This window comes from Aythya ferina (assembly GCF_964211825.1).
Source record: "Aythya ferina genome assembly, chromosome: 14".
NCBI classification, from domain to species: Eukaryota; Metazoa; Chordata; class Aves; order Anseriformes; family Anatidae; genus Aythya; species Aythya ferina.
The window spans coordinates 6,017,805-6,041,248 of record NC_140312.1 but is presented as its reverse complement, the minus strand read 5'-3'; the positions used below and the strand labels follow the sequence as shown (position 1 = coordinate 6,041,248).

The 23,444-nt window shown below is 64.8% G+C and overlaps 3 protein-coding genes across 4 annotated transcripts; 1 reads left to right on the top strand and 2 right to left on the bottom strand.

Annotated features, from left to right (window-relative positions):
* The first annotated feature begins 3,556 nt into the window (after window positions 1-3,556).
* Window positions 3,557-13,120, top strand: TNIP1 (TNFAIP3 interacting protein 1). Of its 2 annotated transcripts, none has more exons than XM_084535651.1 (18): window positions 3,557-3,713; window positions 6,944-7,114; window positions 7,557-7,679; window positions 7,809-7,888; window positions 7,994-8,062; window positions 9,170-9,361; window positions 9,602-9,696; window positions 9,775-9,856; window positions 10,049-10,138; window positions 10,245-10,310; window positions 10,455-10,586; window positions 10,661-10,789; window positions 11,102-11,224; window positions 11,397-11,522; window positions 11,927-12,007; window positions 12,119-12,313; window positions 12,472-12,562; window positions 12,943-13,120. In XM_084535651.1, the coding sequence occupies exons 2-18, from the start codon at window positions 6,982-6,984 to the stop codon at window positions 12,966-12,968; spliced, it is 1,833 nt and encodes a 610-aa protein (XP_084391777.1). In that variant the 5' UTR covers window positions 3,557-3,713; window positions 6,944-6,981; the 3' UTR covers window positions 12,969-13,120. The 2 variants fall into 2 exon arrangements, with proteins under 2 accessions (XP_084391777.1, XP_084391776.1); XM_084535650.1 differs by having other exon boundaries at window positions 3,567-3,713; window positions 10,046-10,138.
* A 970-nt stretch (window positions 13,121-14,090) lies between these two features.
* On the bottom strand, window positions 14,091-16,229 carry GPX3 (glutathione peroxidase 3). Its single transcript, XM_084535655.1, has 5 exons — window positions 16,031-16,229; window positions 15,232-15,385; window positions 15,000-15,117; window positions 14,814-14,913; window positions 14,091-14,716 (listed from the first exon to the last, which is right to left on the bottom strand). Exons 1-5 carry the CDS (start codon window positions 16,115-16,117, stop codon window positions 14,510-14,512), a joined length of 666 nt encoding a protein of 221 aa, XP_084391781.1. The 5' UTR covers window positions 16,118-16,229; the 3' UTR covers window positions 14,091-14,509.
* A 4,538-nt stretch (window positions 16,230-20,767) lies between these two features.
* SMIM3 (small integral membrane protein 3) lies at window positions 20,768-22,732 on the bottom strand. Its single transcript, XM_084535656.1, has 2 exons — window positions 22,591-22,732; window positions 20,768-21,729 (listed from the first exon to the last, which is right to left on the bottom strand). Exon 2 carries the CDS (start codon window positions 21,579-21,581, stop codon window positions 21,411-21,413), a length of 171 nt encoding a protein of 56 aa, XP_084391782.1. The 5' UTR covers window positions 21,582-21,729; window positions 22,591-22,732; the 3' UTR covers window positions 20,768-21,410.
* Window positions 22,733-23,444: the final 712 nt, after the last annotated feature.

Below are 23,444 nucleotides of genomic sequence, written 5' to 3'. Positions count from 1 at the left end.
CCCGCAAGGGGGAAACCCCTCGAGTCCTGAGAGTTATTCCTCCAGCTTTTTTTCTTCCTGAGCTGGAGGAGGAGGAAGCGGCGCTGCCTGCACATCTGCGTGCTGCTCGGCGGTGGGTGCTCCCCACAGCGAGCTGAGGCTGGGAAGCGGCCGAGCGATTGCAAGGGGATGAGACACGGCCTGGGCAGAGAGGGAGAGGGGAAAATCCCCTCTGTTGAAGCACGACGTTGGGATTCCGAATCATCGGAAGCTTAAAGCACGCCAAATGATCTTGGAGCGCTCCTGGGGCCTGGCTCCTGGAAGCTCTCGGGGTGTCCACAAGCTGCTGCGTCCAAAAAGAGGGCGAAGCGAGGCAGGTGACAGCAGCCTTGGGACATCCCCACATCCACGAGAAGCCACAGGGCAGCCCCGAAAGAAGGCAGGGGGCTGCAGGAGGCCCAGAGGAGCAGGATCCCTCCCCGACATCTCCCTGTGCCATCCCTCCACCAAGCTCTCTCCCACCCGAAGCCCTCCCGGCAGCCCACCGCCCCAGCACCTCTCCCCCTCGCCCTCCCAGTCCCCCCAGGTTAATTGGAGTTGCTGATTTGCATAGGCAGCAGATCACAGCCTTCTGGAAATCCCCTGCTGCGGCCGGAGCTTCCTCCCCGGGCTCTTGCAGCGTCATCGTCGTCCTTCTGCTTTCCTTCCCCCGGCAGGGTACCGGGATGCGGCAGGTCAGTGCGGTGTCAGCAGCAGCCCCCAGCAAAACCCCACTGCTGCTGCCCACGGGCACCCTCGTGAGGACCTAAACCCATAAGGGTCCCAGGCAGATCTAACCCAGAAGGGGTCCCGGGGCCCCGCAGAGATCCGGCAGCCCCCGGCACGGCCACCCGGGGTGCCCGATCCCATCGTCTCCACGGGGTGAACACACTCAGCTCGCCTGGCGGCATTTAGGGCAGGATTTCTTGGGTGCTGCGGGCTGCTGCTCGCTGAGGAGGGCGAACCCAAAGGGAACGTAACCCTAAAACGAGCAGAGGGCAGGAGGATTGCTCCCACAGGCTGCCCGCGCTCTCACCCCGCCGCAGCACGGGCTGGCCCCGCAGGAACCAGCAGCAATGACGGTGCCCTCACGTGCACCAGGCTGAGGCTGCCCCCAAAAAAAACCCTGGTGTGTAAAAGCAGCAGCTGTGAGCTCATCCCCAGAGCTGCTCCTGCTCGCCCGTGAATCACGGCCGGCATCAGGTGAGCCCCGTGAGCACCGAGGGACCGGGGGAATGAGGAAGAAGCGACGGGACAAGAAAGTTCTGCTGTCAGCCGGCCCCGCTCATGGGGAAATTTGTCCCAGCCAGCCTGGGGGTGACCCAGGAACGCAGAGAGCAGCCGGGGAAAGTGGAGAGCTGTTTGAGGGGGCAGAGCAGGGTCCCCCGTCCTCCTGGCCCTATTGCAGGAGGAATGTGCCTGGCATGTCCCCGGTGGAGATGTCAGCTCCCCCAGGCTTTCAGGGGTAACTCAGGACCACGAGTGAGGAGCTCAGCAGCTGGGTTCAGCCTCTCTCAGATAAACATTTCAGCCTGGGGTGTTTATTCCAGCTCCAGCTTTAGTTGTGAGCACCTCAGTGCACGGTCCCTGTGGAGTGCCTACAAGTCTGGCACACCAGCCTGCCTTCACCAGCAGGCACAGCTCCTCCCTGCTGCCCCACGGAGCATCCTCCTGTTTTGGGTGGCCAAAAAGGGGACAGGCACACACAGGGGGACAACGACAGCGCCTCTTGCAAGCTGCAGCAGGTTCCCTGGGGATAAGCACCCAGCGTTTGCAAACCTGCAGCCGCTCAAAGGCAACCCGAGTGATGCAAGCCGCTCCTCCAGCAGTCCCTTGGTGAATCACAGCCTCCCCGGCAGCCCCCTCCCTGCCTGCGCTGGCTGACTAAGCCCTCGCACCCCTCGGATTGGGAGGAATGGCACGGGAGAGCCCTTTAAGCGCTGCCTGGCTGCCTATCAAAACCACGCAGAGGCTGTCTGGGGCCTCCATCATGGGGAATTCCCCTTCTCCATGCCTAAAAGTAAACTCAGCTGGGCCGGGCTCCTGCAGTCGGGGATCGCAGCCGGAGGGTGCCTGCACCAAAGGGCTCGTGGGCTCCTGTCCCCCCTTCCCCAAGACCCTCCGTGCCCAGCCGGGTGAGTAGCGCGCAGCTTCGTTCGGTGGGCAATGGGATGGGGAAGGGGGGGATCGCAAGAAGTGTTTCGGCCCCCAGCCCCAAAGCTCTGCAGATCAGCTCTCCAGGTCACCCCTCCTGCCCTCGGAGGAACAGGACTGGGTTCGGCTCTTTTTTTTTTTGCTGGAGGGGAATGTGGTATCAACGGGATGCTTTCTGGGCGCGTGGGGTTGCGTTTAGCTCTGAAGGCGGGTTTTCTGAGGGTTTGCAGAACAAGATTGGGCCTCTGAGGTAAAATATGTGATTTGGGGAAGAACTGGGGGAGATGTTGCCTGTTCAGGGGTGCCTGGCTGAGGAGCACAGCCCCGTCCCCACGGCGCCAGCACCCCGACCAGCACCTCGCGGTGCCAGCACCTGCCGAGATGCCTCAAACCCCAGCAGGGCTTCAAGGGCGACATCCTGCTCGGATGGAAGAACATGCAGGGAAAGGAATTTGTGTTTTAAAAACCTTTATAACCCAGAGAGCAGCCCAAGACCTCAAATTACTGAGGAACAATGGAAGTGAGCAGAGAATAGGGCTGGGACAGCTGGAAACAGCACGAGCCCCACAAAGGCCACCTCGGAGAGCACAACTGTATACAGAAAGGAAGCAATGTGAGGGTACAGGCTTAGTATGGGGCTTCTCTACTTTATTATTTTTATTTTTGAATACCTTTGTGGTAAAATAGGGGCAGGTGAGGCAGGCAGCTAGCGTCTGGGCGAGCTCCAGAGCCCCACAGGAGCCTGAAGGCGTTCCCCATGGCTCCTGCTCCTCCGGCCCATTCCTGCAGCCCGCAAAGCCGCGATCACCGGCACCGAGAGAGGATTGCTGGGCACGGGCACTGCAGCTGGAGGTGGTAATTGCTCCCCTGTAATTAGAGCCACCTGTAATTAGAGCCAGCGGGGAATTCTCCCTGCCCCAGCTGCTTATGAGGAAAGCTCTGTTGGTCCTCCAGCACACACTCTGACCAGACAGCCCAGGGTTCCCGCAGAGCCCCCTTTTTTCCCCCATTTTTCCCCTCATATCAGCTTTCCCCCCTCAGGACCCCAACCCACCACAGCAGGGGCTCAGAGGGGGCTTCCCACCAGGAGGGGCCCGGCCATTTTGTGTGGCTGTAAGCCGGGGGAGGAAACCGACAGCCGCGGGCCTACTGCCCACCTCGCGAAAATAATAATAATAATTTTATTTTAAAAAAAAAGAGCGAGGGTTCACACAGCCTCCCGCCCCCTCATCACCGCCCCGGCCGCCATTACAGCGCGCACTGCCTTGCGCCGCCACAACCCGCCCCTTTTATAGCTCGTAACCCGCTCCGATTGGCTGCGGCGCCTGTCGGTCAAGCTGGGAAATTCCCGGGGGGGCGGGGATAGCGCTTCCGCCCCGCTTCCGGCTGGGCTGAGGGGACCGGGACCGGCACCGGGACGGGACCGGGACCAGGACCAGGACCAGGACCGGGAGCAGCGCCGGGAGCGGGTCCAGAATTGGGACCGGGACCGGATCCAGGACCGGGAACGGCACCGGGAGCGGGTCTAGAACCGGCAGCAGGTGGGCTCGCCCCGCGGCCGTGCCGCTGTTGCCCCCCGTAGGGCCCTCCCGGCCGCTAGGCCCGAGGGCTCTGCCCGCCGCCCCCCCCCCGGGGCACGGGGCCTGCTCCTCCCCTCCCTTGGGGTCCCATAGCGCGGCCTTCCCCGAGCCCCGAGGGCTGCTACCGGGCTTGGGGTCACCGTTTGGGGTCCCTCCCGGGGGCTCGGTGTGGCCCGGGGGGCTCTGCGGCGCCTCCATCCCCTTGGCCGAGCTGTCAGGGTGCTGCTGCCTGTCCCCAAGGCCAGGTTTTTATTTGCCACCTCCTGGGCGGTGAGGAAGGACGTGGAGCACCGGGGGCAAACTCCAGAGGCTCCGGTGAGGCACCGTGGCACGGCCAAGCAGTTGATAAGAGAAGCAGAGGGGCTCCTGTGTCCCCTGCCATCCCTCCTGAGCACAGCAGCAGAGGGTTTTAGCCCAAGGGATGTCTGGCCGTGGAGCTGGAGGGGATAAGAGGCTTGGGGCCGCGGTGTTTTGCTGCTTTCCAGCAAAATATGCAGCTAAAAACACCCCCACGGCGTGCAGCTGGGCTCTGAGGGATGCCGAGGACGGGTGGCCGTGCCGTGGGGGGTGATGCTGTAAGCGTGCAGGGTTTACTTTCCTCCCAAGCATTCCTGCTGGGGAGGAGGCTTCCCAGGAACAGGGTGTGCCGGGGCGAGGAAAACCCCGCTCTGCATCACGGGGGGAGCTCCGCCAGCCTCGTGCCCCCTCCCGAGCACGGGGACATGGCAGAGGGGACAGGTTCTGTGTCAGGTGGGGACCTCGCAGCGTCCCACGGCTCTGCTCCCCGGCTATTTAAATGCCAGGCTGTTTTCAGCTCCTCCTGGGAGTCTCCGCTGCCCACTCGCTCTGTCATTCTCTCCTCCTGCTGAGCTGTCGTGAAAATTTACTACCTAAAGGGCCGGCGGCCCCGCGTCTTCCACCCGGCACCCGCCCACGGGCAGCAAACGCCGAGCTGCCGGCGGTGACCGTGGCGTCTCGCAGCCTCTCCCGGTGCTGCCACCGAAGGGTTTTCTGCCTCCCTCCTCCGGGAGCATCTCGTGACCGGCGAGGAGTCACCGGGAGGACCCGAGTGGTTTTAATCAGAAGAAAAAACCCAGCCAGCCCACCCGAAACCCGGCAGGCGTGGGGCTGGGGAGTGCCGGCACGCCTCTCTGTTGTTCTCTCTCCTCCCCCGTTTTTGGTGAAATGGGAGGTTTTTGTTGCAAATCGCACATTTCAGCACTCCCAGCCCTTTAAGAGAAAAAGGGAACTCTGAGAGCAGGCCTGGGAGCTGTGACCTGGTCCGTGTGCCTGTCCCCGGGGTGACAGCTCTGTCCTAGGGCTTCTGTGCAGAAATTGGGCTGCCCCTCGACCCTGTGCCCCCCAGCCAAGCTCATGCTGCCACAGTGCTCTGTGCTGCCTGCGCCTTGCTCACTGCTGAATTCTGTCTCGTGGGGGGATAATTCGCAGATTTCTCTCCCTGATGGAAGTGATAAAACCACAAGAACTGGGAATTAGCAGAGCCTGGAGCCTTTTTTTTGGTTTCATCCAGTCTGGTTGTGGTCCACCCTGCGGTGGACGTGCTGCCACCTCCCTGAGCACCCTGTGTGTCCCGCTGTCACATTTCATGACCCCCTCCTCACCCGTGTGCATCCCTGGGCAGGGGACGGGGACGTTTCACAAGGCTGCGGTGTCACCGCGGTGCCACTGCGGTGCCACTTCAGCTGCCCGCTGGCCCCGGGAGCTGGCGGCACAGAAACTGCCCTGCTTCTTCCTCAGCTTCCTGCCAGCTGCTCTCCTCCTCCAGAAACAGCCCTCCCTCGGCCTGCCGGGGGCTGCAGCCGAGAAGCTGCCATCCCCCCGCTGCCACGCGCCCCCCTTTTGGGGGTGACGAGCCCCCCGTGTGAGCTGCAGCCCCCGGCACAGACCTGCCGGCGAGCAACCGTGCCTCCGCCGAGGCCAGGAGGTGCCGTTCCCAGGGCAGGCTCCTGCTGATGCTGTGCTTAATTACCTCCTGACGAGGCGGGTGTTAATTGCTGCGGGTGCTGCCAGGTGGCGGCTGTCAGCCGGGAAGTCCCCAGGTTTGTCAGCCCAGATTGCGCCTGGCACGGGCACGAGCCTGAGGTCGAGACGGTTTCGGGGCTGGGCTTTCCCTTCCAAAACAGCCCCCTGGAGCCCTTCCCATTCCCAAGCTTTGGGACGGGCACTTGGGGAGCTCTGTGGGGTCTGCCCCGTGTCCCCATCGCCCTCCTGGGTGCCGAGCCGCCCCTGGCACTGGCACAAACGGGCACCAGGGAACTGTTTTGGCAAGCGGGGCTGTGATCAGCAGGAGCTTCACCGCCGGGAGTGGGAACCTGCTCCCACGAAGCAAGGAATTTAACTGGGCCACCCACACCTGCAAGGAATTAACAGCAAACAGTGCACTGCCTGTGGGGCTTCCCCTCCCTCGTGCCGTGCTCCCGGCACTGACCTGGTCATCTCTGGGCACCCAGTTTCAGGAACCTGTTCCGTGGGGACCTGGTTTCTTTGTCTAAAGCCGAGGGCACGGCGTGTCCTGGCTGCTGGAGGCTCAGCCCACGGAGCTTGCAGGCTGCTCCTCGCCCCATGCCCTCTGTTATTTTCATTTGCAACGCGTGCAGTGCTGGGGAGCAGAGTGGAAGCGTTTGGTGGTTTGTTGTTATTTTCCTCTTTTTTCCCTCTCCGCTCTGTTTTTGGTGAGAAATATTTGCAGAACTCTTGGTCTGAGGGGCTTTCCAGTAGGATGTTGGCAGGCTGGGTGTGTTGGTTCGGCTCGGTGTTTGTTTGCCCTGCTGCACAGGAGGAAATTGTGACTTTGGTTTAAGACTCCGTCCCTTTCACACTCGGGAGGAAAAAGCATTCAGCAAGAAAACACAAGCCTGGCCCCAGATCCTTCCCAGAGCCTCCTGAATGAAAAGGAGAATCCTCCCGGCCGCGGGGATGCCCCAAAACCTCAGGGTCTCCGTCCCCAGGGGGATGCGGGTGGCTGCCACCTCCCCGGGGACCGCTGGTGATGCCCACTCTCGTGACGGCTCTCGTGGCCGTGACTCAGCCCGGCACGTTCCCCCACGTGGGGTCGGAATGAGCGGAGCCCTCGGGGCGAAATTCCTTCACCTGGTGCCCTCCGTGCTCGCCGTGGTGGGGACCAGGGACCCGTGGGGTGCGGAGAGGTGACGCCGTGCTCGTCCCCGCAGGGATGCCCGGCCGGGAGGTGGGCGGCTGACTGGCAGGCATGGAAGGGAGAGGCCCCTACCGCATCTACGACCCCGGCGGGGGCACGGAGGAGAATGGATCCGCGGCTTTCGAGCGGCTGATGGAGGAGAACGCCCGGCTGAAGGAGAAGATGCAGGGGATAAAGTGCATCGGTAAGTCTGTCGGGAACTGCTGGCGGACAAGGTCTGGCTGCCGGGCAGCCCCAGCCTCGCAGCCTGCGCCCCTTCCCTGGCTGTGTAAAAAGGGTGCCCAGAGCCAGGGCTTTAACACCAGAGCTTGCAGAGGGGCTGGGACCTTTGCTGAGCTCCTGGGGCGCTTTGCAGCGGGATGCGGGGCTCCAACAGCCGGGACGTGCCGGTGCTGGAACGCCCCAGCCCAGCGGTGCCACCCCCTTTCTCCTCCTCGGCCACCTTCCCCCACCCCGGGTTTTGCTTTTGGTGTCGTGACCCAGCTTCCGCTTTCGAGTCCTGCTTCTGCAGCCGAATTTCCACCTCCCTCGTGAGCCCTTGGGGCTCATGGCCGGGGCTGCGGCAGCGCGGGTCCCTGGGGAAGGGGGGTGAGCAGCGGGTGAGCATCCTACTGCTGCCCCCCCAGGAGAGCTGCTGGAGGAGTCCCAGGTGGAGGCGTCCAAGCTGCGGCAGAAGGCAGAGGAGCTCGTGAAGGACAACCAAATGCTGATGGGCTCGTCCGCCTTGGAGGAGCTGGTGGGAAGCGGAGGTAGGGGGAATTTGGGAGATGGCAGCAGGGACGGGACAGAAAAGGGGAAGCTGCATCCATGCCTGAGCTCACAGTCCCTGCTCTCTGCATCCCAAAGCACTCACGGATCTCTCTTCTCCCCTCTCACAGCCGCCGGCCCCAAGCCCAGCTCCACCCTGGCCGCCCCAGGCAGTGCTCAGCCGGAGGCAGAAGCGCGGAAATCTCCGAGTGTGAGTGCTGAAAGCCAGAGCTGCTGGGGGATGCACGGCGGGGAGATGCTCCGTCCGGGGGCTGCCGCTCCGTGTCGGACCTGACCTGGCTGCCTCCTGTTGCAGGGCTCCTCGTCGGAGTTTGAGATCGTGGCCGTGGAAGCGCAGGGATTCCCCCAGGACAGCGGGAGAGCGGTGAGTGAGTGGGGCTGGGGCTGGGACCGGGCCAGTCGTGGGCAGGGGGAGCTGCACAGCCCCAGGGCTGTGCTCCCCACACCTCGCTCCGTCCCACCGTGTGCAGGGGGCTGGGGGAAAGGCATCCGTGCCACTGCCATCTGGGGACACCAGTGTGGCAGGGACGGGAAGGGCCGTGATGGCCTGGTGAGCTGCTGGGGGTGCCCTGACTGCAGCCATCGCAGCCCCCATGGCAGCACCAAGGGGACAAATATTAGGGGACACCCTGTGCCAGGCTGGGGGCTCGTTGGACACCCGGCACACTCCCACAGGGTGATAAAGGACCAAGTGGGTGGTGTCCCTGCTGTGCTGCACCCCCTCCCGTGGCAGTTTCGGGGCTGTTACCCCAGGTACGGGGCACTGGGGCAGGAGGGGCCGCTGGGGATGCCCAGGGAGTTCCCGAGGGCGGCCGGTGAGTCAGCAGGGCTGGGAGCGCTGCGGGCAAAGGTGTGCCAGCGTGTCCCCGGCTGGGAGGCAGCCAGGGCCAGGCTGTGTTGTGCTGGTGCTGCCACAGCTCTCCCAGGCATGCAGGACTGCAGCAGCCTCAGGCAAAGAGGACGAGCCCTTTAGGGACACCCTAAAGGTGCATGCGTAGGGAGGGGTGTGCCATGACGCCCGAGGGTGTGCCCGACCCGAGCTCCCCCAGCCTCTGATAAATGTCCTGCACACTGTGTGGGGCTGCAGGGGTTGGGCATCAAACCTTTATGAAGCCAACGCAATTTTATTAGTGCGCTGAGGGCTGCTGCAGTGCCTCTGTCCTTGGCAGGAACCTGGGTGTTGCCACGGCCTGAACGCTTGCAGTGCTGCCCTCTGCTCCTCGCTTCCTTCGTGGGTGGTGAAGAAGTGTGGGGTCAGAGGAGCACAGCCTGTAGGTTTAGGGCAGGTGTCTTTGGGGCACAGCGAGGGCAGCGCTGCCTGCAGGCACAGATGCCATCAGAGGGAGGGGATGTGTGAGCAAGCAGCCAGGAGCGGGGCAGAGACACAACCAGAGACAGAAGTGCCCAACAGGGGGACTCCGCGCTGCTCCCTGAACCCCTCTGACCCCAATTCATCCCCTTCCCTGCCCAGGACCTGGAGCCGCTGCCCACGGAGGACGCCAACCTGCTGCCCCAGCTGCAGCAGCTGGAGAGCACGCTGAGCGGCTGCACCCAGGAGGCCAGCAAGGACCAGGTCTTCGTGCGCATGGGCTACATGGCCTCTGAGCTCAAGCGCCTGGCCTCCAAGGTGCACAAGAACGAGCAGAGGACGTCGTTCCTGCAGGTGAGTCAACCCTGCCCATTTGGGGTTTTGGTTTTTTTCCCTTTTTATTTAACCAGACCCGTTTTGTAGCAGCTCTGTGAGGTGGGCACCCCCCTACAGCTGGGAATGAAGGAGGTTCTCATGGCAGGGGCTTGGTGCACACCCAGGGAGGGTCTTGGGGCTGACAGCTTTGGTAAAAGGAGGGTGTTTGTGTGCAATGGTGCCAGGGGGGTCCTCACGCTGCTGGTGTTCGCCCCGCAGACGCTGTGTGAGACGCTGCACACTGAGAACAAGGAGCTGCGAACCAAGCTGGAGAGGGACCTGGAGCAGAGGAACCAGGCCCTGGAGAAGCTCAGGTGAGGGTGGCCGGCAGCGAGAGGATGGGGTCGCCCCGGGGGGTTTCTCCCCGCTGACCCGGGGGTCTCCGCCTGCAGGTGTGAGAACCAGGAGCTGCGGAGGATGGTGACGCTGAGCAACCAGGAAAGTGCCAAGAGGGAAGCTGCCGAGCAGCAGCAGGTACGGGGGCAGCGTTGTCCTCGGAGGGGCTGGGGAGGGAGCAGGGAGCCAGCAGACACCCGGACAGATATCCCCCACCTCATCTGAGTCCTCTCCCAGTGTGACTGGAGCACCTTCTCAGGGTCTTTAGGGAAGGGGTGGCTGTGGGAAGGAAAATGGCTTGCAAAAACCCCGCGTGTGCACCCACAGCAGAGCGGGGCAGGAGCGGAGAAGGCGCTGGGCAGAGGAGACCTGGAGGCCAAGGAGAAGAAGGTGAAGATCCTGGAGCACCAGCGCAGGGAGGTGAGGATGGGGCTGGGAGGGAGGCAGCAGCACGGAGGATCGGGGTGGGTTTGGGCTGTGGGGTTGCGTGCTGGGCCCCTGCTCAGCTGGTGCTCTCTGCCCGCAGCTGCTGGAGGTGAACAAGCAGTGGGACCAGCACTTCCGAGCCATGAAGCAGAAATACGAGCAGAAGGTAGGGCTTGGGGCTGTGTCCTCAGGGCTCATCCCTCTGCCGGGCACAGAGGGTGCTCGGAGGAGACCCCGCGTGGGGAAGGGGCTCGGGGCAGTGCCTTGCTGAGCTCCAGGTGGCCCCAATGTCCCCGTTCCCTGCTGGCAGATGACAGACGTGCACCAGGAGCTGGCCGAGGCCCGGCGGGCGCTGACCGAGATGGAGGCAGAGCGGGAGCAGAAGCAGAGAGATTTCGACCGCAAGCTGCTCCTGGCCAAATCCCGCATCGAAACGGAGGAGGCGAGTCCACGGGGTCGGGTGCTGGGAGGCTGCTGGCCCCGTCCCCCTCCCCTGACTGACCCCAAACCCTGCAGGCGGAGAAGGACAGGCTGGCCATGGAGGTGCGGGACCTGCAGCAGAGGATGCGGTTCCTGCAGGAGCAGCTGGCGCCGGTCACCAGGCAGAGGGAGTACCAGGAGAAGGAGATCCAGCGGCTGAACAAGGTGAGGGACGGGGCTCGGCCCCTGCAAAATGGCTTCTGTGCTCTTCTCCTCCCTCACATCCAAAGCTGATCGTGTTCAGCCCCTTCCAGCCCAGCTCCTTGCCCAGGAGCCATGGAAGATGCCCCCTGCCCCGTGCTCACCCTCTTACTGGGGGTGGCAGCATCAGGAGATGCCCACCCCATCCCTCTGGGCTCCCCAGAGTGGGGATATTTGTGGTCCTTCGTGCCCTTTCCCAGCTGTACCCCCTTCCCACAGCCCCCCAGAGATGTCACCCACTCTGACACCCTCCGTGTCCCTCCTCTTCCTCGCCAGGCACTAGAGGAGGCCCTGAACGTCCAAGCCTCCCCACCGCCCATCTTCGCTGCCACCCTGGAGCCGGCCGGGAAGGTGCCGCAGCAGGAGCTGCTGACCCAGAACGAGCTGCTCAAGCAGCAGGTAGGACAGGAACAAGGGGCACGGTGGTGCTGGGGAGCTCAGCATCCTCCAGTCCTTCGCTGGACACGCGTGCCAGGGGCTTGGTGCAGCTGATGGGCTCAGGGAATGATAACGCAGCAGCGGTGCCTGCCTGGGGAGAGCCAGGCACCCACCCAGCCCTGCTTTCCACCAGGTGAAGATTTTTGAGGAGGACTTTCAGAGGGAGCGGAGCGACAGGGAGAGGATGAACGAGGAGAAGGAGGAGCTGAAGCAGCAGCTGGAGAAGCTGCAGAAGCAGCTGGTGGTCTCCAACAACCAGGTGAGCAGCGCCAGGTCCTGCGGGGGCAAGTCCCCGTCAGCACGGAGGTCACCGTGCCCACCTCAGAGCAGGAGCTGAGGAGGGACGGAGGGGGCAGAGAGGTGGTTTTGCTGCCACTTGTCCTTGCCAGAGCTGGATTGGGCAGGCTGAAGTTTGCCTGGATGGGTGACACAATGCACCCGTTGAGCCTGGCACAGGAAGGTGTCTCTGAAAGGTGTCAGCAGCTATCCACAGTGAGCCTGACGTGTTTGTGCCCATGGGGAGGGCTTTGGGGCTATCTCCTCCCAAATATCTCCCTCCTGCTCTTCTCCTGGAGGTCTGGTTTGGGGACACTGGTGCAGGCAGTCCTGTGAGGCACCAAGCATCCAGGTGGGCTCTGCACTAAGCTGTCCCCTTGCCCCCAGCTTCGGGCCTCCAAGGACGACTGCCAGAGGGAGAAGGAGGAGAAGGAGAAGCTGAAGAAGATGCTGAAGCAGCACAAACAGGTGGGACGAAGGAAGAACCTCTCCTAGCCTCGGGCAGGGGGGGCTGGAGGACGGTGCTTGGCGTGGGTGGGCTGCCCTCGGGCTCTCAGCATCTCCCCCGGCTCCTCGCAGGCTTCTGGAGAGCGGCTGCACCCCGAGCCGCTGCCGGGGCCGCTGGGCCCCGCCTGCCCCATGTACCAGTACCAGTACAGCCCCCCCGTGCCTCACCCCGTCTACCACGGCTTCGACGAGTGGCAGCAGATCCGATACCCGCCGGCAATGCCAGGCGAGCACGCGCCGGGACAGAACTTCCACCATTTCCCCCCGGTGAGCACCTACCCACAGCGGCACAACGGGGAGCACAAAGTCCCCTGAGCAAGCGGGCTTGGGGTTCGGGGTTTGGGGTTTTTTGGGCTGCATGGCGTGTAGCCTCGTGCTGTATGTGCCTGGTCACTCACCGGTTTTGTTTCCATCTGCTCTTGCAGCCAGAATACCCCTGGCGCCCGCCCTGCGCCATGTCCCGGAGCCAGAACGCCCCGGCCGTGCCTGGGGTGAAACCGGTCCCCAAGGATTTGGGTAAGGCTCCTTCTGCAGCCCCAGGGGCGGCACACCTGCTGGGGAGGCATGGGATGGGTTTCCAGGCAGTGCTTTCCCCTCAGCCCCCACTGATTTGAGGAGATGGGCAGTGAAGCCTGGCCGTGGGGTCAGTCCCCGCTCTGTTCCCCTGCTCCTCCCCTTCCCTAAAGCCCCCCAGCCACGAGGGGCTGGTAGCAGTGCTGGAAATGTCTGCAGGCACTGCACCCCGAGCATCCTTGGGGTTTATGGCACTGGGTGCTCAACGGGGAGGGTGGGAACGGCTGTGGGCTGGGGCCCTGCACTCCTGCCCCTCGTCCCAGAGCGAGACGCGGTGGCCGAGGAGCGGTGCTGAGGCCGTGCTGGTGTCTCTCCTGTTTCAGAACAGGCAGGCCCCGGATTGCCGTAACGCCCAGGAGCGCCGTCGCCGTGCCACAGGCTAGCAGCAGAAGGAAGTAGGATGTGTGTGTGTGCCCGTGTACATAGAGCTAGGACCTTCCTCCGGCCGTTCGCCCTGCGCGGAGCCGGAGAGCCCCGTGAGGAGAGCGCGGCGCCGCCGGAGGGCCCGCGGGTGGCATGGCCGTGTGCCCGGCTGGGCGAGCGGGGCCACGTCTTCGGGAAGAGGAGCTGGCGCTGCCCAGGGGCTTCCCATGGTCCAGGAGCTTCGCCTCCTCCCCATGAGGAGCATCTCCCCCAGCGGGTCCCCTCCCGGCGCAGGGAGAGCCCGCACCCGCAGGCGAACAGCCGGGCCGAGGGTGGTTGGTGTCGTCGTATTTATTTAAGGACCGAAGCTAAGCTGAATTCTCTTTGTTTTCTTCCTGAAAGAAAAGCTTTCTCCGGAAGAGCCTCGGTGTAAATGCTCGAGGTGGGAGTTGTCTAGACTGTTTTTCCAGATTTGTTCCCATGTAGCCACGTGGCCAGAGCAAAACAGGAACCGAATCGCTGCACAAGCAACCCCGTATTTATTTATCTGAGAGCCTGCTCTGCCTGCTCAGCCCCCTGTCCCCTGCGTCCCCCTGCTCCCTGCGGCTCTGCGGCCGGGGCCAGCTGCTCCAACTCGAGCTCGCTCCAGGAAAACAAGTCCGGAGGGGGGAAAAAATAAAACCCAGCCTGCAAGCGTCACTGTCACGTGCAAGCCAGCAGGAGCCGTGCAGCCGGGGCATGCTTTGCTCCAGGACCTGGGTGCTGCTTACAGCTCGCAGCAGCGCTCCTCCTGCCTGTTTTTGCCCGTGGTTTTTTCCCTTCTTTGCTCTGGACTGAAACCTGATCAGTGCTCCCCTCGCTCTGCCCTGGCCCCAGCCTGGCACGGCCAAGGGCTCTGGAGCCAGGCTGATAAATCCGTGATTGCTGTAAGCCGGAATAAACACCGGGAGGTTTTCCAGCCGGGGGTGGCTGCAGTTGTCATCCCTGCCTGGAAATGCTGTCCCCTATCCTCGGCTTGTCCCCCTGCCCCATAGCCGAGGTAGGTGACGCCTGTGTCCCCTCTCTGTCCCCACCTCGGTGCCCCCCAATCCTGTCGCAGAGGCAGGGCTGCGCGTTTGCAGAGCCTTTATTTGGCATTTCTAAGGGGGGGGGAACACGGGGTCCGGCCCCCCGGGCTGGGAGAGGAGCGCGTCCCTGCGCGGCACCGCGGGCAGCCTGAATGCACTGAAGAGCTGCTCCGCGCCCGGGCAGGATCAGGCCCGGCCCACCCCACAGCAAGGGCTTTAGGGCCAGGCCTTCATGGAGATGCGGACTTCTGCCCCCGGGGGGGCGACCCTAGCGCCCACTGAGCTTTGGGGTGAGCTGGTGGCCGAGCTGCTGGCTTGGGGGGGGGTCACCAGCAGGGGTGGAGGTGGGAAGGAGGCGGTGGGGACTGGTCCTCGGGGAGAGGGACGGGGATGCAGCGTGGGGTTGGGTCTTTGGGGGGGGGGGAGAGGGCATTTTGGGGTGACCCCCTCCTCCCCGGCCCTACTGCCCCCGCTGCTGCCGCATGTAGGCGATGATGTCGTTCTTCACGGTGGCGATGTTGGCGCGGTGGTACCAGCGCATGACGGGCACGCCGTCGGGGCCCACCAGGAACTTCTCGAAGTTCCACTTGATGTCGTGGTTCCGCAGGGGCTCCCAGAAGAGGTTCTTGGGGTTCCCGAACTCCTCCGCCACCGGTGGGCAGGAGTTCTGCAAGGTTGGGGCGACAGGTCAGTGCCTCGTGTGTCCCCCTCCCCGAAAAACAAAGCACGCTGGGTGCTGGCCCCCCCTTTGGCACGGCACCCACCTTCAGGAAGCTGTAGACCTTCTGCTCCTTGGCCCCGTTCACATCCCCTTTCTGGAAGAGCTGGAAGTTGGGGACGAAGCCGCCTCCTGGCCGGACGTACCTGCAGGGGGACAGCAGGCGGTGACCCACACCTCACCCGCAGGGGGGGCTCCCAAAAACCTCCTCAGCAACCCCCGCGGTACTCACTTCAGCGCCGGGAGGATCTCGGAGTTCTGGCCAGGCTCCTGCTTCCCGAATTGGTTGGAGGGGAAGCCCAGGACCACGAGCCCGTAGGGCCCCAGCTCATTTTGTAGTGCATTCAGTTCTGCACGCAGAGACAGGGCTGGGTTAATGGGGCCGGGAGCCAGGATCCTGCAGCTGGGGGGGCAGCGTCCCCCCTTCCCCAGGTCCCCAAGGCCCCGAGCTGTCCCCTCCTTACCCAGGTACTGCAGGGTGAGCCCTCAGTAGGTGGCCACGTTGACGAAGAGCACCATCTTCCCCGCGTACTTCCTGAAGGGGATGTACTCGTCCCCGTCGATGGTCAGGGCCCCGTAGTCGTAGATGGTGCCCCGCACCGAGTCATAGCATTTCACCTGCGGGACGGGGAGCGGGGTGGGGGTGTCCCAGAGCCACCCAAACCCACGGGACGGGGCCGGTGGCTGTCACCCTCACCTCTCCTGCCACCCCTGGCTGCGGTGCGCCCAGGTGGCGGCGGTGAGCCGGGCAGCTTTACGCACACACGCGTGTGCAAAGAGGTGCACGCTCACGCAGCGGGGTCAGGGCTCGGCAGGGATGGTTTTTTGTTTTTTTTTTTTTTTCCAGCCGGGATCTCTCAGCCAGGCGAGAGGCCAGCCAGCAGCCCCAGCGTGCCAGCGCCCGCAGGAAAACAGCCCCAAAAGGGCTGGCACCGGGCACTGGGCACCGGGCGGAGCGGGGCAGGATGGGGTCCCCGAGGAGAAGTGCGAGGGTGGAGCAGCAGGGGTTAACCCGGGGGGGGGCACCTCGCGATCCCAGGGCACCCAAAGTGGCACCCGGGGGCTATTTTGGGAGCTGGCAGGACGCGGAGTCACGGGGAGGGGGGGGCTCTGCCGGGGGGGGCTCAGCCTCCGTGCGGCCGGATCCTGCTCCGCTCCGCACCCCGGGCGCACACGAGGCTTCCCCCCCGCTGCTTTCCGCGACCCCACACCACCATCCCCGCGGTCCCCCGTGTCGGGGGGGGGCCGCCCCCCACCCCATACCTTCTCCCTCTCCTGGCTCTGCCCCGGCTGGACGAACCCGGCCAAGACGAGGGACAAAATCCAAGCTCCCCGGCACCAGCTCCCCATGGCTGGGGGCGGCTGCGGGGGGGGGGGCGGTGGCGGGCACCCCCCGATAAAACGGCACGGAGGGGCTCAGCCTCGTCGCCTTCTGCCCGTTCCCAGCCCGGTGGCGACGGGGAAATAGCGGCGGGGCCGCCCCGCGGAGCCAATCGCCGCCGGGAGGGACGGGGCCGCGCGTTAACCGTGTGCGCCCTGGGGCGGCCGCTGCGCAAAGCGCCCCCGCCCTCGGGGGGGGCGATTTTTTAAGGAGTTTGGGGTTTATTTTTTTTTGGTATGGGGGAGGTGGCGGGGCCAAGGTGGTATTTGTGGGGCGTGGGGTTTGGGTTTTGTGGGGGCAACGCGCTGCGGGGTGGAAAGGGAGGGGGTGCTGGGTGGGGGGCACCGCGCGGAGCGGGTCACCGGGCTGGGGACGGGGTCTGGGGTCACTGGGCTGGGAGCTGAGCACCAACCCCATCACATCCCTCCATCAGCATCCCTCGGGAGCCTGGGCAGGGGTCTGTGGGGTCCCCCCTCAGCTCCAGTGCCCTCTCCCCCCGTGGCTGTGCTGCTCAGGGGTGCAGAAGCATCCATTGAGCTTCACGCCTGCAGCCAGAGCAAATGGGGCTTTCCTCTTCTTCCCCAAAGCCACCCCGGGTTTGGGGGGGCTTTGCCCCCCGAGCGATGCTGTGCTCAGCGGCCGGGGGCAGGGCACGGCGGTCCCTTAGCCCTCATTGTCCCCAGGGACAGGAATTTCCAGGGCCCTGCTTGCCTAACCGGGGAATGCAAACATTTATCCTGGGCCGGCTCCAAGGAAATATCCGCGGTGAGGTGTAAATTCCCTTAAGCCCTTTAAAATAATTTAATGGGAGGATCGACCAGCCGGAGAGGAGCTGGGGGGAGGCTGCGGTCAGGGGGTGACCGGCCCGGGGCAAAGGGTGGCAGTGGGGGAGCCTCGGGGGACCCCAAACACCCCGCTGCCAGCACCGGCGTGGGAGTTTGTCTTTGCTAGAAAGCAGGGCCAGCCCTGCCAAGGCTTTGTCAAGAGCAGCCTCCCGGGAAGGGCAGCAAGGCCACAGCTTTGGGGGAGGCTGGGAGCGATCCCCGTCCCACGGGGAGGGCAGGAACGGGACGTGCTGGGACAGGCTGGCTGCAAACCCACAGAGCTGGGCAGGGGGTGGGTGCACGGAGGAGCTGGGATGTGGGAAGGGGCACCCTGGGGGGCTGCATTTGGCACCCACTGGCAGCGGTTTGGGGTTTGGGGGCCGATGCTGGTGCAGGAGGGAGCAGCGGGGACGCTCACCGTGCTGGGGTGAGCGGCCCTGGGGGCTGCTCGGGGCCAGCAGGGGGAAATGCTGCAGGCAGGGACACGCTGCTGATGGGAAGCAGCTGGGATTGCTCAATAAATCGGGGAAATGGGGCTGCAGAGCACTGAACCTCCGGTCTCTTCTAGGGACAGAAGGGACGGGGCATGCCCGTGGTGGGGACAGCCAGGGCAGGGTCTCCTCCCTGCACTAAGGAGCGGTGCCTCTGGGTGGAGGGGACCCCACAGCTGGGCCATGGGGCAGTTGCTGCGGGTCCCTCTGTCATTTGGGTGGCATTTCCCCAAGGGTTAGTGGCTCAGCCCTTCCCTAGAGCCTGTCCCGGAGCGCTGCGGGGCGGTCCTTCAACTCCACACAAACAACAGCAAAAAATAAAAGTGCCTTTTTGACCTCTCCACCCCCGGCTGGAGATTCCTGGCTCGGGCAGCGGGCTGCAGGCTGGGAGATGAAATCCTCCACAGCGCTCAGCCCCCGCATGGGGAGCTCAGAGCCCCGAGCGCCGTGCTCCTGTGGCAGGGGGTGCTCGGGATGCGCCGCTCACCCCTCGCAGACGTGGCCGTGGGCGGTGTGAGGCGGCTCCTTGCCAAAACCGGAGAGGCTGCAAGAGCCAGAGCAAGCAGGCTCGACCCTCCCCTCCCACCTCCTGGGCTCGGGGGGTGTTTGGGACGGAGGGGCTGCAGCTCGGGGCCGGCACGTCGCTCACGTCCCGCAGCCGGTGGGGCTGCACACCCTGGGCACACGGAGCTGCTCGGGGCTCTCCGCTATTTCCCATCACGGGAAGAGCCTCCCACTCCTGTTCCTTGCCCTAATTGCCCCTGTGGTAGTTTTTTTGGTAGCTTTCTGTCATTCCCAGGGATTTGGGGCCAGGAGGAGGGCTGCACCCAGCCACGGCCCCTCCACACATCCCCAATCGCCTCCACGCGCGCGGGAGAGCTGACCCGCTCCTGAACTGCTTTTTTTTTTTCCGAAACCAAACTAAAATAAGGGGCTGACCACGCGTGAACCTCCCTCCTCGGATGTTTTTCCTCCGGAGCCGGGCTGGAGCCAGCCCCCGCCTGCTGCAGCTGTTTGGCAGGGGGCTGAGGCTGGGGGCCAGCGGCACTTCCAGCCCCCGTCACCGCCTCCCCGGGGGCCAGCAGCATCCTGCCCCTCATCGCTCGGGTGCGCAGCACAGCACCAGGTGCTTTTCAGCCGATCACATCCAAACCCGTGTCCCCTGGCGGTGCTTGTCCCTTCTCCACAGCACCAGGGGTCCCCCCGTGCGCCCTGGCCACAGCCCGGGAGCCGGCGCGTGGCACTGGCACAGCGTCAGGCCCGGGGCAACCTCTGAACTTTTGTTCTAGGTGTGCAACGGGAGGGAAAAGCAAAACAAGCTCCGATGGGAGAGAGGCCCGGCCAGGCAGGGGAGGGGATGAGGGTGGCCGCTGGGTGCTCCCCATCTCTCTCCAGCCAAAGGAGCCCCCGTCCATGCCCCCGGCTGGGATTTGTTCTTTCCCAAAGTGGAGAAATGAGGAGCCCACGGGGTGCGAGGACTCTGCTGGTTGTTCCACTGCAGCCAGGAGCTCAGAGGGCGGTTTGGGAGCCCGTGAGCCTCCCTTTAGGGCTTTGGGGTGGGCCCTGTGCCAGCAGCTGCTGCAGGCAACACCACCTCTGCCCCCATGGCCAAGCTGTTTGGGGTCAGCTCCTGCTCTCCTCTGGAAATACATGACCAAACCTCTTAGGGCTGCACAAACCCCGTCCCCTTCCCTGGGACCTGCGGGGACAGGCTCAGAAGCCGGAGCTAGCACAGGGGGGCTGCTGCCCGAGCCCCCCGCGACCCTCCCGAGGAGCCCCCACCTCCTCGGCGCGGCTGGGCAGCGTTACGCAGGAGCCGTGCAGGCGATGCGGCTGCCGCTGTGCTCCTGGCAGCTCTCGTCACCGCTCGGAAGCGAGCTGAAAAATAACATCCTGCGTCAGCGCCTCGCCGCAAGCAGCCTCCGCGTCCCTGGGGCCGGCTGCCTCCCCCCGGCACGCTCCAGCACCTGCCCTGACCCCCGCCTGGGCGCACACATCGCGAGCCCCCGGCTCCCTTTGGGCAGCAGGAGGCTTTTTTCTCCTGCAAAACGCCAGGCAAAGGCTGCCCAACACCTCGGGCGCTGCTCCAAGCGAGGGCCCCGCGAGGATTTGCTTCTCTTGCTGGCTCTCCGGAGGAGGAATTTCCAAGCGTGCAGCAGCCCCAGTCCAATCCCCCCACTTGTCATGCCTTAAAAATGTCTCGGCTCCCCCTCGCCCTCCCCTCCGTTGCCTCTTGTTTTGTTCCGAGTGGCTTCTTGCCTCCTTGCCCCTAACAAAGCCTCCTTTTCACTGCCTTTCCTGGAAACCTCTGCCGTGCTTCCCAGAAAACTCCCACCACAAAAGGCGACCTCACGCACGCACCCCGGGAGAAAACGAGGTTCGGGGAGCTGGAAACGGCCCCGGGAAGGGCTGGGGGAGCTGCTCAGGCTTTTCCTCGGCAGCGTTTCGCCCCCGGCCAGGCTTCCCTCGCCGCCCACAGCCTGGCGCGTGGTTTTGCCTCTTCCTCTCGCGGCGCCGATTCCTGGAAGCTGCGCCGGTGCCACCGCCGCTGCGGATTTCCCTGGGGGCTGCCGAGGCTGCCGGCAGCCCGGGGGGGACGGGGAGCAAGGGGGGAGCAGAGCAGGGGCTGCTCGGACCCGGTGTAATCGCCTCCAGCTGCCGGCACCGCGTGTGCCAGCGAGGGAGGGCGAAGGGAGGAACAAAGGACAGACAGAGCCGGGTGGAGGACAAATAACTCCGGGTGGAACCTCCAGGGCTGCGGCTCCAGAGGGGAGAGCTGAGTAAAAACGCATTTCCAGGCTGGGTGAGGAATACGGGGGTGTCCCTACCCGGCACAGCCACATCCCACAGCTCCAGGGTGGCCGTCCTCGCTCCCCAGGGTCCCCATCCCCACACCGGGCTCCTTCCCCCCCCCCAGCCCCATTTCCAGCCTTCAGCACCCGAGGGGCCGACTCCTCAGCGGTGCGAACAGGGTTTAACCCGCTTCCCACCACCGCCTTTCCCACATCCCAGCCTGATTCACCCCGTTGCTCACGGCCCCTCTGGCGTTGAGTCACCGGGACGCCGGGTGCCGCGGGGCTCCTGCCACGTGCAGGGCTCCGGGCGAGCCGGGGTGGCTGCGGGGGCAGTGACGCAGGTCACCCACGCCTGAGAAACGTGGCCACGGCCCCACACCGTGCTCAGCACCGCCAGGAAGCCCCCGGGCACCGGCAGCCCCTGCTGAGGATTCGTGCTGCAGGAGGCAGGGGGCCCCGCCGTGCGCCCCGACACCAAGCGCAGCCTGCACGGAGCTGCAGGACGCACGTGCAGAGTGAAGTCCTGTTTATTTTCTGGCAGTCCAAGAGATTTTCAGCCCTTCTCAGTGCCTGGGCAGGAGCCCCCTTTGCTGTCTGCGCCACAGGGAGCGGGGCAGGTGAGGGGTACACAGGTACGGGCTGCCCACGCTCCTCAACCCCACAAGATGCGCAGGACCCAAGCGCCCCACGGAGTTCTCCTGCGGTTTCAGCCGATAGCTGGGACGTGGAAAAGCTGCTGCCAGCTGCTGCTCTGCCCTGCAGCAGGGACGGGCTCCTTCACCGACTCTTTAGCAGAGTTTCTGGATGCGCAACCAGAAGCCGCATCCCTCCTCCTGCTTCCACTCTTCTTTTCCAAGCACCCCCAGAGCTGGGACTCCCAGGAGGGAGCAGCTTTGCCGGGCATTTAGGGCCGTTGCTGCCCAGCTGCTGATGCCAGGGAGGGTCCCGATGGGGAAATAAAACAGCTGCGAGGGGCCGGGGTCACCAGCAAAGGCGAGCTCGGCACCACGGGACCAAGCTGCGTCCATCCAGCCGTCACCTCCCCGTCCCCACAGCCCCCCAGCTCCGGGGCCACGGGCTCCCTGCTGCTCCCGGGGGGGCTCGGTGCCTTCAGCCCGGCTCCTGCCCCATCTCCTCGTGCCCAGCCCGGGCTCACACGATGCTGTTGCGCGTGGGGTGAGTCCGCACCCGATAGATGATGACGGCGGTGGCCGGGCAGAGCACCAGGGCCGTCATGACGAGGACGGTGGCCAGGATGATCAGGACGATGACCCAGATGTCCAGGATGTGCTTGGGGAGGGCGGTGGGGTCCGGGAGGTCCATCCTGCAAGAAGGGGGGGCTCCCCGAGCCGCAGGGCGCTCAGCACCCCGGGGAGATCGCCTCCAGCCTGGGCTCCTCGGAGAGCGCAAAGCCTCGGCCAAGGCTCCTCTGGGAAGGCTGAGGGAGGATTTATGGCGCGCTCTGATGCGGCTGGATGAAAGCCAAAAAAAAAAGAAAAAAAAGTTCCCTGCTAATTGCTGCTGTAATTAGAGGAGCTGATGAAGGCAGGCGGCGTCCCACCACTCCCCCCAGGCACTGCCCCAGCCCCGCAGCGGGGTGCCCGGGCTCTGGGGGGGCAGCGGCTGCTTCGGGCACCCCAAGAGGTCCCAACCCCCCCGGCACAGCACCCCCACACCTCCCGGCCCCTCCCGCAGCTCCCCGCTGAGTCACACAGCCCGTGGCTTAATTAGCAGGGCTCGTTAATGGAATAAGGGCACAGAGGGCATCGGGGTGGTCTCGGGGTGCAAAGCACACGTGGGGCTGTGCTCCCAGCACCAGCACCCGTCCATCACAGCCCCAGCACCACCAGTACCACCACCAGCACCCATCCCAGTACCATCATCACCCAGCCCAGCCCCAGCACCCTCCCCAGCACCCATCCAAGCCCCAGACCCCATCCACCCCATGCCAGCACCCATCCGTCTCAGCCCCAGCACCCATCCCAGCCCCAGCACCCGTCCATCCTATCCCAGTACCATCCATCTCAGCCCCATCCACCCCATCCCAGCACCATCCCAGCACCCATCCCATCCCCATCCATCCCATCCCATCCCCATCCATCCCATCCCATCCCATCCCATCCCATCCCATCCCATCCCATCCCATCCCACCCCGACCCCCTTGGGGTGCTTCCCTCCTCCACACACAGGGAGAAACCCCCCGGACCCTCCCTCTCCGTGCCGGGGGTGCCCCGGGGGCCACGCGTTTTGGGGCTGGGGCCAGCAGCCCCGGGCAGCCCCGAGACCCCGTGGGGCCGATCCCCGAAGCCCCCCCCCGGTGCCCGACCCTCACCGGCGGCGGGGAGCGATCGCGTCCCGTCCTGCCCCGATCCCAAAACCCGGTCCCGGGGAGGCTGCAGGGGGAGGGACGGGGCGGGGAGGGGAAGGGAAGGGGAAGGGATGGGGCCGGGCGAGGGAGGGCAGGGCTGCGAGGAGAGGAGGGGAAGGGGGAGCACGGGGAGACCGGGGGGGGCCGGGGGAAACCGGGACAGCGGGGGGGAAACGAGGGGCTGGGGTCGGGAACGGGCACGGGGGGTGTGGGGATGGATAGGGGGACAGAGACGGGGACAGACGTGGGGACAGGTATGGGATGGGTGTGGGGAGAGACACGGGGACAGATAAGGGGACAGACACAAGGATAGATGTGGGGACACAGGAACAGACGTGGGGACAGGTATGGGGACAGACAGGATAGATATGGGGACAGATGTAGGGACAGGTGTGGGGACAGACACAGGGACAGATGTGGGGATAGGTATGGGGAGACACATGGTGACAGATATGGGGACAAACACAAGGCTAGACAGAGGGACAGACACAAGGACAGATATGGGGACAGACGTGGGGACAGGTATGGGGACAGGTGTGGGGACAAACACAAGGCTAGACACAAGGACAGACGTGGGGACAGTTGTGGGGACAGTTGTGGGGCCAGACACAGTACCAGCAGCAGGAGAGGCCCACGAGAGCGCTCGGCAGCGGGGCAGCAGGGCACGGAGCCTGGCCCGGGGCTGGCTGCTGCCGTCAGATGACGCTGCCGGGGGTTATCAGCACGCAGAGGAAGCCTCGCGGCTTCCCTCCGGAGCTGCACGCAGAGACAGGGGCTGGGGACGGGGCTGGGGGGGGCACACGCTGCAGGACACCCAC